Here is a 13,871-nt window from a genome sequence, read left to right on the forward strand (position 1 = left end):
TACATCCAACTTGTCTGCAATCCTGACCAATTGCATCCTACGGCTTCCCTAGATATGTGTGTATTGTCTGCACCTGTTCTTATTGTAACTTACAGAAGATGACCATGGAGCATGTATTTATATGGCTAATGAACTCCTCTGTTACTAATAACATTCTTATAATATACAGTAGCTGGGACATTTTCTATATAATAATACTGACTGCTGATAAAAATGATATCATCACATTGGAATGTAATGACAGTTGGTCTGTCACCACCCCAGGGGGTGGTGATAAAGAGGGACAATGGGGGAGGGAGGAGAGGTGCATAGAAAGTATTAGGTCGGGGTAGAGAGACAAAGGGGGAGTGGAAAGGAAAGGGGTAGTGAGAAAGTTCTGAGGGGGAAGAGAGAGATATTGATAGGGGGAGAATTAGAGAGAAGAAGAGAGAGAGAGGCAACGCTGCCAGGCATTACAGCTAGTCCCTTATATAAGCATTCCAAAAGTACATCATGTTGCAGAATAAGTGTTTCCTATGTGGGAAGATCTTACTGTGTAAGGAAGCCACTTATCATCCATCATGATGGCACCACAACTGCAGACAAAACTCCTCATTTTGATAATGCAGTTTTTGCTTGACAAAAGTTAATATAAGTACTGTAAGGTTAATGTATAAATTCTATCTGCCACAACTAAATAATGTATATACCTTGATTTTTTTTGACTGAGCTCTTTCAATTGCTTTGAATTTCAAAGGGCTATTGATTTAAACACTGAATCTATTTTTTTTTTGTAAATGTGAGCAGACAGTCTCTGAAATCAGGCTGTCTGTGAGAAACCAGTGTTTGAAATCAGCAAGGCATTCATACCATCTTGCAAATGCTACACTAAGTGGTAAAGACTTATTTATTCATCTGTAAGGTTTGCAATGTATATGTCTAAGTGTAAGACCCAAATTTGCCACCCATGATTGTGTCTTTCAGAATGTCAGGATTATGGTTTTATATGCCAACCTGGCTCCTTTTGTCAATAAGATGTTGCTCAATATAGTTTCTGAAACATGAGAATCTGCTTTTCCCACTTGTTTCTATGTGTAAAAACCTGGGTTAAATTACCAGAACCGTAACTAAACTTTTTGGTGCCCTGGGCCAGAAAGAACATTAGCGCGAACCCAAAATTTCCACAATTTCTGATGGCAGCCTCATGGGCTGCCATTTAGAAATTGTGGGACAGGTAGCAGCATTTTAGATCAAATAACGTCTGCTTCCGCAACAGGACTATGTGGTGTACCTTTCTTCTGTGTCCCCCTTATTGGACGGCACTAATTAGGGAGTTTGGTTTGTGTTGGTTTTATGTGATTGTTAGGGATCGGTATGATTTACCGCCGGACGCAAGACCGGCACCAGTGAAGATCCCGACTGAGTATAATTTTATCTCTCCCATTATGTGTCATCAGTTCCAGACATTCCCTATTCTGCCCAGTGGAAAGCTACGTAGTGTGCCTAAAATGGCTGCCTCATCTAGACCCTGCATGAGTAGGATGAATAATCCTGCAATTAATGACCCAAAATGGCTGCCAAACCCTTTTATCTCATGAAAAGCTTTTCTGTATTTCATTGTGTCTGTATTATGTCTCATTCTGTTAGACACCTTGAGTCCTACTGGAAAAAGAGCGCTATACAATATAAACAAAATTATTATTATTATTTTATAGAATGTACTCGATAAATGAGAGCTATAATCTGATTGGTTGCAATGAGCAACTTCTCCTCTAGTCCTCTTTACAAAGTTTAATACTTCTCCCATTATGTATTTTACATGACTAAATGCATTTTTATCTCACATTTCTCTGTCATCTTTTATAAGAACCCACCTCTTATAAGAACTGCAGCCTTTTCTATCTATCATTCAATATTTCCTGTAAAAGAAAAGATTTAACAAGGGAGGTTTGAGAATAGACCAGAGATTAGCTTCTGACAGCTATCCAAGTTTATGCTCTCAGTCCAATTAAAATCTGATTGCATAAAGTTTTCTGCAACCCCCCCCCCCACACACACTTTCTCAATAACTTCGTCAAAGGAACTATCCGTAGCACAAAGAAAATTACCTAGCGTGATATCAGAAACAACTGAGATATATAATGAAAGCTGAGCTGTAGGAAATTGCAGGAGTAAAGCTGAAAGCCTGCATAAACTGGTATAGTTTTATTTGGCTTGTGCGAATTGAGGGCGCTGTGTAAAGCACCACATAAATTGAGAATACCCCATTGATTTTCTGCTGTATGTAAAAGCAAGGATTACAAATTAAAATCAATGCACAATATCAACCAGACACTTGGTATTTTTTCTTGCAGAAACGCTTTTCCTGAGATGAACTCTTTCTCAGCATTCAGCCTTAAAACAGACCCCTGTGTATATAGTTCATGCCTAAATACCTGCAAAAAGAGATTGCTTTATTGTTTTTTAACCAATAAAATTATTGTATTCTTTCAGCAGGGGACCTGAAACTCCTGCTACAGCTCCCTTGATTTATTTTTAATGTTGTGATTTATTGGTTTGTTTCTCATCCAAATCATACCTTCGAAAAATTCTATACCGTATACCGTAAGATTGTGATACAGAATTTGCTAGCGACTTACGACTATATGTGTGTGATCAGGGATTATCTCCTAATGTCTTTTACAGATCTGCAGTTTTATCTCATTTCTGCTACGTAGTTTTCATGGATTGTTGGGCGAGTTTCCTGAGGAAGTCACTTTACTGCCACCTAATGGCCACTTCCATCATTATAGAAGTTTCACAAATAATAATGTTTGTGGCCTGGGGGCCTGATTCAGAGCCAGACGCAATTTGCGCTCGCTCGTTCAGAAAAAGGGGCCGGCTATTTAGATTGAGTGCTCGCTCTTTGCGGTCTGTTGACGCCTCTATGTCTGAGCGAGCGAACGAAACATGCGCTCGCTATTTTGTAAAGACGCCCCCTGGCCGTTCGCATCATATGTCATCTCCGCTATTTATTAGATTAATCGAGAACATCGAAAGGCATCTGAACTGCTCGCAGTGCTTGTGGTTGGATTTTCCTACCGCAATCATGCGAACAGTTCAGGCTAAGAGACAACCAAGTGACGTGGTCGATGACGCTGCTTTGTTAATTATGCACACCCTTAAAACGCCCGTTTTAACCGTTTGGCACGCCTGCGTTCGGATCTCCACTCCCCGTTTTCAAACACCTTCCCCTGTTACCACCCACGAACGCCTCATCCTGTCACTCAAATTAGCAGGCACTCGCTATTTTGCGAACACACGATTTCCGACCGCACTGACTGGTTGGCGCATGCGCATTACGACCCATACACATGCGCAGATGTGCGAACATCGATTGGAGCGAACGATTGGCTGCTTACGAGCGGCTCTGAATCAGGCCCTGGGTTCTATCAATGTCTATCAACATTTTACTTTAGAAAATCTAGTTTGCATATGCCAGTTAACCATGTCGAAATAACATATGCACATTCCAACTTCCATCATCTATGAAGCAAGATACTGTTTTCGAATCTGCAATTAATTCGGCACTCGGATTTAAAAAACTAACTTGGATTTTGGATTGCATGTAAATATGTCCAAAATAGCTGTTTCATCGATTTTTTTTTCTCCAATCGCTTTTTATCCTTTTTATTAATTGATTTTCGTTTTCATAGATTTTTAAGGAATCCAAAACTGAATCCAAAACTGAGTCCAAAAACACTTGAAGGTGGTTCTGCCAAAACCAAAACACAATAATGAATTAGAACCAAAACCAAAACACGGGGGTCGGCTCACATCTCTAAGTAGTATATTTATTGTTAGTTGTTTACATGGAGAATATACTGTATAAAATCCACTGAAGAGGATAAGTTTCTAGCTAATGTTAGAGTATTGCATATATTTAGGCACATCCATGTATATTAGTAAGTAACATAACATAATGTACCTTCTAAGTTGTACAGCCTATAAGTTTTCTAGGATCCTGTGACACCACTGATACACTGTCTATTATGCATGAGGTCTAACTTTTAGTCATGTGCTACCGGTTCATACTGCATTGATAGGCGACATGACCATGAATATTAAGCAGCACAGACGGTGTAATGGGTAGCATTACTGCCTCACGGCACTGAGGGCCCGATTCAGACCCGCTCGCTAGGCTGCATTCGCACGTAGCCTGCTGATGTTTACAATGTGCGCATGCGTATAAGATGCAGTGCTGGTGTGCGAACCAGTTCATGCGATCGCCCTTTGTACATAGACGCCTCGCTAGATTGAGTGACAGGATGAGCTGTTTGTGGGTGGTGACAGTGGTTGGTCGATGGAAACGGGGGGGGGTGCGAACGCAGGCTTGTCTGTGAGTCTGAAGGCCGTTTCAGAGGTGTGCATAATTAAGACGCAGCCTCATAATACACGTCACATAGCTGAATTACACACTGAAGCACTCGCAGTGCTTGCGGTAGGGTATGGTCAGCCAAAAGTGCTGCCTATGGGTCCGATGTTACTCGATGTTACCGATTGTTGCATACACTTCCTGGAGATGACATGTATTACTAAGGGAAAGAGGGCGTCTTAAGACAGGCTGGTGGGCATCTAAATACACACCGTGATCGCATGCCAAGACATAGTGGGCGTGCTAATGCCTTGCCGTGTGACCGCGGGATTTGCATACTTTGGCAGCTGACGGCTGCGTGCGAACGCTTCTAGCGAGTGGGTCTGAATCGGGCCCTGAGGTCGTAGGTTCAATTCCCACTATGGCCCTAACTGTGTGGAGTTTGTATATTCTCCCTGTGCTTGCGTGGGTTTCAGCCGTGTACTCCGGTTTCCTCCCACACTCCAAAAATATACTGGTAGGTTAATTTGCTCCCAACAAAAACGTACCCTAGTGTGTGATAGATTGTAAGCTCCACTGGGGCAGGGACAGATGTAAATGGCTAAATATTCTTTCTGTAAAGCGCTGCAGAATATGTGTGCGCTATATAAATAACTGGTAATAAATAAATAAATTAGCTGCTCTTGTCTGCGTAGGAAAATGCAGACATGAAAGGTCGGAGGTGGGGTCACTGCATAAAGCATCTATGCAGTTGTCAGGTTATGTATAGCCAGCTATGACCATCGCTATCCTTTTCTATAATAACTGGTAATGCAAACATGTAAAAGGTTACCGCTGTGCCCCAGATTCATATTGTACTAGGCCTACAGACCCAGCAAAAAATTGCTATCTCTCCCCTGTGATGTAGCACTACAAGAAGAAACACAGTATAAAGAAACACAGACCGAACTCAGTGATCTCAGTGATTGCCATACAATAAACAAAGCATCCAGTGACAACAATACAGTACAAACAACACCACAGTGACCTCCATATAGTACAGTACACACAGCATCGCAGTGACCGCCATACAGTACATACCGAGGTTGCAGGCTGGGATCACCACCCACGGACACAGATCCTGGCATTGCCACTCCCAGAAAATGAGGGCAACACCCCCCCCCGCTTCCAGGAACACGGACCATCCCCGCCCCGCCCCACAAATGATTGTGCAGGACCCATTCTGCATATGTGGAGAACTGGTCCTGTGCAGATTCCTGGTAATCGTGATTTTGTGTTCAGCCCCAGTGACATACAGTACATACAGCATGGCACTGACCGCCATATAGTACATCACAGCAATATAGTACGCTGCACGGCCCCTACAATGGGAGGAGACAATATCGGACTGGAACATGAAGAGCCCACTGGGGAAATGCAGTGGTAGGGGCCCATGCTTAAGGGGAGTGGTCTTCCACCAGAGGGGGTGTGGTCATCAATCACAGATGCTTGGCTAACCATTAGGCAAATTTTGGTGTAGTTTCTATAGCAGGGAACCATGCTGATCAGTGGTCCTGCTCCGCAGGTAACGGACAATCTAATAGAGTCACAATCTATAATTTTAGGTCTGGAACCTGAAACCTAGAGGAGGAAGTGTGGGCCCACAGGCAGTGGGGCCCACCGGGGATTTCCCCTGTACCCCTGTGGGCCAGTCCAACCCTGGGAGGAGAGGAGGAGTAATGTGCATCATCTGGGTGTGCACACCCACCTGCCTATCCTCCTGCCCCTCCTTGACTCTCTCAGGTCCCAGCACACAGCAGAAAAAAAAAAACATATTAGGCTGCCTTCAGGCACTGACTGGCACTCCTCTAAGATAGTCTACGTTCTCAAAATTTCTTCAGCATTGTCCGTGAATCCCCTCTATGACACTCCACTGGCTATGGCAAAGAAATTAAAAAGGTTGTGCATTGTGACGGATGCTGGGAGTATGTGACTGATTAGCAGGAACACCACCCAGTGACATCCTGCTAAGACCAATCATATGCGTTATTGGCTCAAACAAACCCATTACATTTTTCAGGCGTGACTGCTTAGTGATCTGTCTTTAGTAATGGATGCACCTGACTTTTCAGATGATTTCACTTGTGGCTCAGCTCTATTATAGACGGCTGAGCGCCCTTCTCCTAAGATGAGACACACCCTCTTCTAAATAATGAATGAATCCAAATTTCAGGAAGGAGTAATGAAGGATTTGATAAAATACCTGGGGTAAAAAAATCTTCTTTTAAATGAGATACTAGTTAGTAAATGTGGACAATATTTAGTTTATCTAAAGGACCTATATACTATACTACTGTACAATAATGTATTACTGTACAATAATGTATTGAGCTCGAATACACTCAGGTCCTTTAGATAAACAGCAGTAGTAGTATTCAACCTGACATCAGTATTTAAAGTTTGCTATTTGATCTGGTTTTTGGAGCATCCTAGCTCAGGTGAATGGGTATGTGGGCTGATTTTGTTTTAGTAGAAGAACATGTTGGCTTTATTTGGACAAGGTGAGGAATCTGTGTGCAATAAAGAATAGAGGACCAGATTCACTACCGATAGCAACTGAGATTACGCACGCAATTGGCTGATTATTGCGTACTGCGCATGTTGCATACTGCGTGAACTGGCCACTGCGATCGGGACTGCGATCACAGTGACTACGCAGACCTAGCGCAGAATGATTGACAGGAAGTGCCCTTTGTGGGTGGTAATGGGGAGGTTGTTGGAGAAACGCAGGCGTGTCAGTGCGTTTGAATGCCGTTGCATAGGCGTGCATAAATTATACACTGCGATGCCTTACGCAGCTTGAGAACTCATAGCATACGATGAAGTTAGCAATTCCTAAATAAGGTCTGACCTTGTGCAAGAGTGCGTGAGGCTCCGATTGCACTCTATTGTACCGATGGTTTTGCAGTCTTGCTAAACATTATGGATGTGTGTAAGGTAAAGTGGGCGTCCTTATGTTGTGCTGCGACGGCATAGCGATCGCAATGGATTAGCATACTATGGCAGTTGAACTGCGTGCGTAATTGCTATTGCAATCGCAGTTGCGATCGGTAGTGAATCAGGCCCAGAATGACTTGCTGTAACTTACACTGTGTTTCATGATTTCAATTGTAGTCACCCAACAAACCTACAATACCACAGGAAAAAATCAGACCATCGACCAGTCTGGACCACCCACAGAGCCCATTCTATGATCCAGAAGGAGGTCCCATTATTCCGGTTGCTAGAGTTATTATTGAAAGAATTGCTCGAAAAGTAAGTCATGCAAAAACCTTCCAACCACCTGATAGAACCAACCTGAACATATAAAGCTGTTCATTACTTTGTCTAATAGTTTTACTGGCTTATAAAAGTATTAATAATCCAATGAAAAGATATAATAGTAATAATTTTGAATTGTTTTTGCAATTGTAAATATTTTCGATTTGCACACTTCCATCCCCAAATTAGGATGGTCACTTCCTCGTTGCATTGTTGGAATTGTCTGACATTTAGTCAGGGATATAATTCTGTAGATGTAGTCTGAGCCCTTCAGGGATCCTTGTGAATAGGGTCCCCTGTGCACTCATATAGGGGGAGATGTATTGAGCCTTGGAGAAAGATAATGTGGAGAAGTTGCCCAAAGTAATGGATCAGCTTCTGTCACTTATAGACTGTGCTAGATAAATGACAGAAGCTGATTGGTTGCTTTGGGTAACTTCTCCAAGGCTCGATATATCTCCCACCATATTTTGCACAGGATATATAAAGCCTCAAAGTGCGTATTCACTACACGAGTGTAGAACGACTGTACTATTACAACATCGTAATCGTGCAATCATTCATCATACTGTGCAGTGGATAATGTGCCCACACGATATGTCGTTCAGTGCCGACACCCTCCCTCATCCCCGAACATGCATCGCTGGTCGTTGCCGGCATAATTACTGCACGATTAATGAACGATTGAACGATAACGATGTCGTAATCGTTCAATCGTTCATTTTTTTCGTGTAGTGGATTTGCGCCATCACTGTCCACAAATGCAGCACAATCAGTATAAATAAACAGGGCAAACGAAAGCCACCCAAGCTGTGACGGCAATGTAAATGCAGCAAGGTGGGACTTGAATTGCGCAATGTGGCAGGCGTACTGTTTGGCGAAAAGTAATTAACTCCACCAGGATTTTATTAATGAGATTCAAGGTACTGAATGTACTTTTTATATTTATATATTTTGCGTGGTTAATTAGTTACGAAATATAAAATGACTCATTACTCTGCCAACTAAAGTCTAACAGCGTGAATGTATATAGTTACTATCTGGCCGGAGATACAGATATGTTTGATTAATGTATGAGAATATTGCTCTACTGTATCACACAAAAAAAATCCAGCTCTCATTAGTAACCATTAATTGGACCAGCAGCTCACTTGTTACAGCTCATTAATTACATGTTATGTCTTACAGGGGGAACAATGCAATATAGTACCCGACAATGTGGATGACATTGTGGCTGATCTTGTCACAGAAGAGAAAGAAGAAGGTAAAAATATTAGGACAGGGGAAATAAAGTGCAATCTCAACTGTTGGTCGAAGAACGTCCATAATTGGGCTGACATGTTATTTAAAGGAATATTAATGCAAAACATTTGGATAAAAGACACAAAGTACTAAGAGAATCCTTCACACGGGTGTAGTAGGTATTACCGCTGGCCTTATCCGGCGGTTCAAATCGCAACAGCGGAAGCCCGGCAGGGGTGAAGATCCTGATCGCTAATTAAGGTAAGTACCGCTAACCTAATTCCCTACCCTAACCCTCCTTTAGGGGTGCCTAACCCTAACCCCCCTCTAAGTGCCTAACACCTCTAAGTGCCTAAACCTAACCCCCCCTTCCCCGCAGCCTAAACCTAAGTCTCCCGGGGGTGCCTAACCCTAACCCCCCTTCCCCTAGCCTAACCCTCCTGGGGGGGTGTCTAACCCTAAGTCCCCCCGGTAGCCCTAAAACCTAACCCTCCCCTCCCTCGGCTGTTCGCGTCCTTGCACCTGGCTTACCTTTGTTCAGTATGCCGGGCGTCAGGCTCCCAGCGTAGATCTAAAAATTGAACAACAATGAACTTCTAGCTCAGTCAGTGACAGTCCCTAGGAATGAATAGGGCTGGTCTGCAGCAATGTATTGACCCTTGCTGTTCAGCTTTGTGAAATTTGTCGCAAACAGTACTGTATTCATGTACTTGGACGCAATGCATTTCCGATTCATTTAGAATTTGTCCCATCATAGTAGAAATTTAGTGTACTGAATGTTCACACCCGCGACTGTTTAATTCACTGACCATATAAGGAACGGCCGCCAGTAAGGGCTAGCTGTAGTGCCGCTTGTACTGTAGTTTTCACCAGTGGGGCACTGGCCACCCTGTGGTTAAGCTGTGTACTACTTGGCATGAAACGTCTCTTGCGTCTTAGCGTGCCAATCCACGGCTTTGTCGACAAGGACGCCAGTTTGTTGCGATTTGAGCCACAGCGTATGAGGATACCTGGACCTAGGGATGCCCTGATCTGAGAAAACCACACACATTTTGACTGGAGCTCACACCTTCCAAATGCAGAAAAATGAGACGTCCCATGAAAACCAGGACTTCTGGTAGGTATATATGAGATTCAGTGCTGGTTTCAGTGTCATACTGCTCAGTTCCCATAGTAATATTTTTTAAGCACTGCTGTCTCCCTTTCTTTAGCATCTTCCAGCATATGTTCCTCACATTGTTTAAAATATATTATTTTATAGACAGAAACATTGAATCTGTCTGTCACGTTCAGAGAAGTGGAATCCCCTCCTGAGAGGATGGAAACTGAGGTCCCTGGATAAGATAGGAACTGTAGGCGGGGGGCCTGGATATAGGACCTCCTCATCCACGAACATCAAACATTGGCGAGACCTGTCCAAAGGTGCGGAGTCTGACCAACTGGGAGGTGTTCACCAGTGACCCCTCCAAGCGGGATATTGGTATTTATGCTGCACCCAGCTGGCAGGTCGCGGCCCTTTGGGACAGGTGCCTGATACTGTGGGAATGGAGACAAATAACCGGTGACCCTGAAGGTCTACAAGGAGTACAGAGAACTAGTACTCGTATGAGTAAGGGGTAAGTGCTTGAGGCACTGTCTGGACACAGTATGGCACTAGCAGCTTAAACTGGAGGAGTGGTGAAAGACGCACATTTGCGACAGCAGGTGGTAGAACAATGAACACAGGCAAGGTGTTAGAACGCTCTGTTGCTCAAGGAGTTGGCAATTGTTTCGCACACAGGCAAGGTGTTAGGACGCACTGTTGCACAAGGAGTTGGCACTTGATTCTCAAGGAGATCGCGTTGGGAACCTGGAACGGGGTATCAGCAATACACAGGGTAGTGACAACGTTGCACAGGCAACTTCCTTCCATTGAGAGACTGGCTTTATACCCTAAGGTAGCAGATTATTGGTGGACAGCATCAGCTGACCAACATCATGCTACCATTGGGTCAAGGGCAGTCAGGTGATGTGAACTGTCATGGCTGCGTCCATGGCGGCTACCATAGCAACCAAGGCACAGCGCAGCACACGGATGTCCACATGGCTCTAGGTATAATACGCAGCCCGTCACACGCTGCCGCACCTGGCGTCTGACCACTCGAAGGATCAGGGGAAGCCGGCGCCGCGGTGTGTAACGACCAATCCTAGCCGGCAACCTGACACTGTCTTCCCAGCCTGTACACAAGATAAATACACCCGCTGAGATCAGGCCCTATCAGCATCGGCATATCTTAACCGGTTAATATAAAACAAGCCTGCAGAGAGCCCTGATTATAGAGTGAGACGATGACAAGAATTGATTGCGATTATGCAAAAAAAGAATGCTTTGTTTGTCTTAAAATCATACCAGCATTTTTTAATCGCAATCACTCATCCGCACTGCCACCGCAAAAGAGGAACGAAAAAAATGAGTTCTTTATTTGTCAGTCAGTGCCCTCAAGTGGTCCTCGAAAGAAATGCAAGATGTATGATTAAAGGGTTCATTTATCAAGCTCAGCAGGGCACACAAAAGCCAGGGAAATGGCACTTGATGGATTTTTCGCTTTTTGGGGATTTTTAAGTGATTTATCAGAGAGCATTGTGCTGCCTTCACAAAGTCTTTCACTTTCCTGTCTGCCGCTGACTTAAATTACCTCAGTATATTCATCGTATCTTTATTTCCTGCCTAGGGGACATTGCAGTGTTTAAATTTATTAACCAGCACAGAGATGAATGTAGGGGCACTTCACTATGGATTGTAAGTGAATGCAGCCTAAATTATTTTTTTGATGCCTCTTTTTCAAATATCCTGTTATCTAGAACCAGTAACACAATAAAAAAAATGTAAATGACAAATCTACTAAATGACAAATGTACGCTGACAAAGCATATGCTTAGTTTGATGTATGGTAAACACGGCCCTGTTGACGGAGATGTGTCAAACCTCCCAAAGAGGACAGGTGGAGGAGTTACTTATAGCAACCAATCAGTTTCTAGCTTTAGTTTTATAGAATGTACTAGATAAATGATAGCTAGGAGCTGATTGGTTGCTTTAGGCAACTTCTCCACTTGTCCTCTTACGTGCACCAGGTCGCTGCCAAGCGCACTCATAAGTAAGCTCTTATCATCTCTGTGAAGTTGTGTGGCAGCGAGATACCTATTGAAACTTTCATGCTATAACATAGGCACTTTCATGCTATAGCATAGGCACTGAATTCAAGCCACTCAAATTGTAAATTCATGAGATGCCAGAAATCCCTTTTATTCCAGTGGAACATAAAGTAAGAGCTAGATTTTTAAACAGACATCAATTTCTAATTAAAGAGAGTAGGTCTCTGGAGGGTTCCATACAAAAGGTCGACAATGAAAAGGTTGACAGTACAGAAGGTCAACAGGTACAAAGTGTCGATAGGTTCAAAGGGTTGACATGGAAATGGTTGACATGGAAATGGTAGACACGTTTTTTTTTGTGTTGATCAAATTAGTGCTGACATTTTATTGTCGACCTTTTGTATCACACCGGGTCTTTGAATAGAAAATGGTATGAGTAAGGACATTACAGTCCCTCCGATGGCATCTACTGTTGATAACTGAAGTAGACTGTGGGGCTTATTCATCATTGAAGGCCGTATGGCCTCCGATGATGAAGTATTGAACTTGCTGCGAGGGATACTTAAGTATCCAACTCACAGCGGGGGATAGATTACACCGGAGCAATTCATCATTGCTCCGGTGCGGGGACAGGTGCTCCGAAAAGCAGCTGTCCTCTCGGTTAGTATCGCAGCTACAGAAGTTGCTGTGTTCCTTACCTCTCCCCCTTCATCCCGGGTATGCATGCATGACTCGAGGTCACGCATACGCACAGCCGCTGGGAGGTAGTATGGTGGCAGTGGAGGGATCCGCTCGGATCCCTCTTCGCATCCCCGCAACTCCTTCCCTTAGGAAGGAGAGGGATCCAAGAACAAGCACCGTCTGAAGATGGCGCTCGTTCTCGGAAGCAAACTCCGAAAACTTTCAGTTTTCGGAGTTTGCTGAATATCAGGGGTCCTTTTCGGAACCCTGATGATGAATGGCCCGGCAACTAAAATATGCGGAAACTAGCGTTTACGCTTGGTTACCGGCCATTTATCGTTTGATGAATAGGCCCCTATATTGTAAAGATGAGCGGTTCGGTTTTGCTGCAAACCGAACACACCCGGGCTTTAAGGTTCTGAGTAGAATCGAGTCCAGACTTGGGTCTTCTCGCTAAGTTCTGAACTCGGATCTAAAAAACTGATCTCGTGTATTTTGGATTGCAAGTTGGAACCCGAAGAAGAAAATAACTTAAACATAAAAGGTAAGAGTACAGTTTACACACATAAGATCGCAGCTTATGCAAATGGATCAGCAGTATTTTAGCCTGGTTGGTATGCTTGTGATGTTTGGTAAAAGATACTTTGCCTACAGTATGCTTTAATGTCTGCTCCATTGCACGTTTATTCTGACAGCAAGTGTAAACGAATGCTGCTCCATCTGTATGTTATAAATGCAGGTCTAGAGGAAGCAAGAGTGCCATAAATAGAAGTTCTTTAGACATCTGCCATCTGTATCCCTGTAGCAACTCATACATTCTATTGCTGCATTGTGTTAATATCATGTTCAGACCATTTACCTACTAACAGAGTGACCATTTCTAAACTTGAGAACAACCCAAATGGTAAGGGAAGGTTACGTTCACCAGCTCTAATGCCAAAGGCCAAGAGCTACAGTAGTTTGTATGAGTCTTTGCTTTTGTTGCTTACAGTAGCTTGCTGAATTCTATTGTGGAATACGTTCACGCAGAATGATACATGCTGCCTGCGGGGGCTGCTCACTTCTACAGTATGGACAGACAGACATCCTTATATAAGATTTTGCTTGGAGCACTACCTATCGATGCTGTTATAATAATGTAGCAATTAGTTCTAAAATACCAGAATAATTTAAGATTGAATCT

The 13,871-nt window shown here is 43.4% G+C and overlaps 1 protein-coding gene across 2 annotated transcripts in view; it reads left to right on the forward strand.

Moving 5' to 3' along the window:
* The window catches only part of SPON1 (spondin 1), a 420,788-nt gene that overhangs the window by 365,823 nt on the left and 41,094 nt on the right, over nt 1-13,871 (forward strand). For both annotated transcript variants that reach the window (XM_088470447.1, XM_088470448.1), the window contains exons 9-10: nt 7,487-7,627; nt 8,822-8,897. In XM_088470447.1, coding sequence (XP_088326573.1) covers nt 7,487-7,627; nt 8,822-8,897 — 217 coding nt within the window. The remainder of the gene's footprint in view (nt 1-7,486; nt 7,628-8,821; nt 8,898-13,871) is intronic.

This window comes from Taudactylus pleione, unplaced genomic scaffold (assembly GCF_031769625.1).
Source record: "Taudactylus pleione unplaced genomic scaffold, aTauple2 ptg000100l, whole genome shotgun sequence".
Classification (NCBI taxonomy): Eukaryota; Metazoa; Chordata; class Amphibia; order Anura; family Myobatrachidae; genus Taudactylus; species Taudactylus pleione.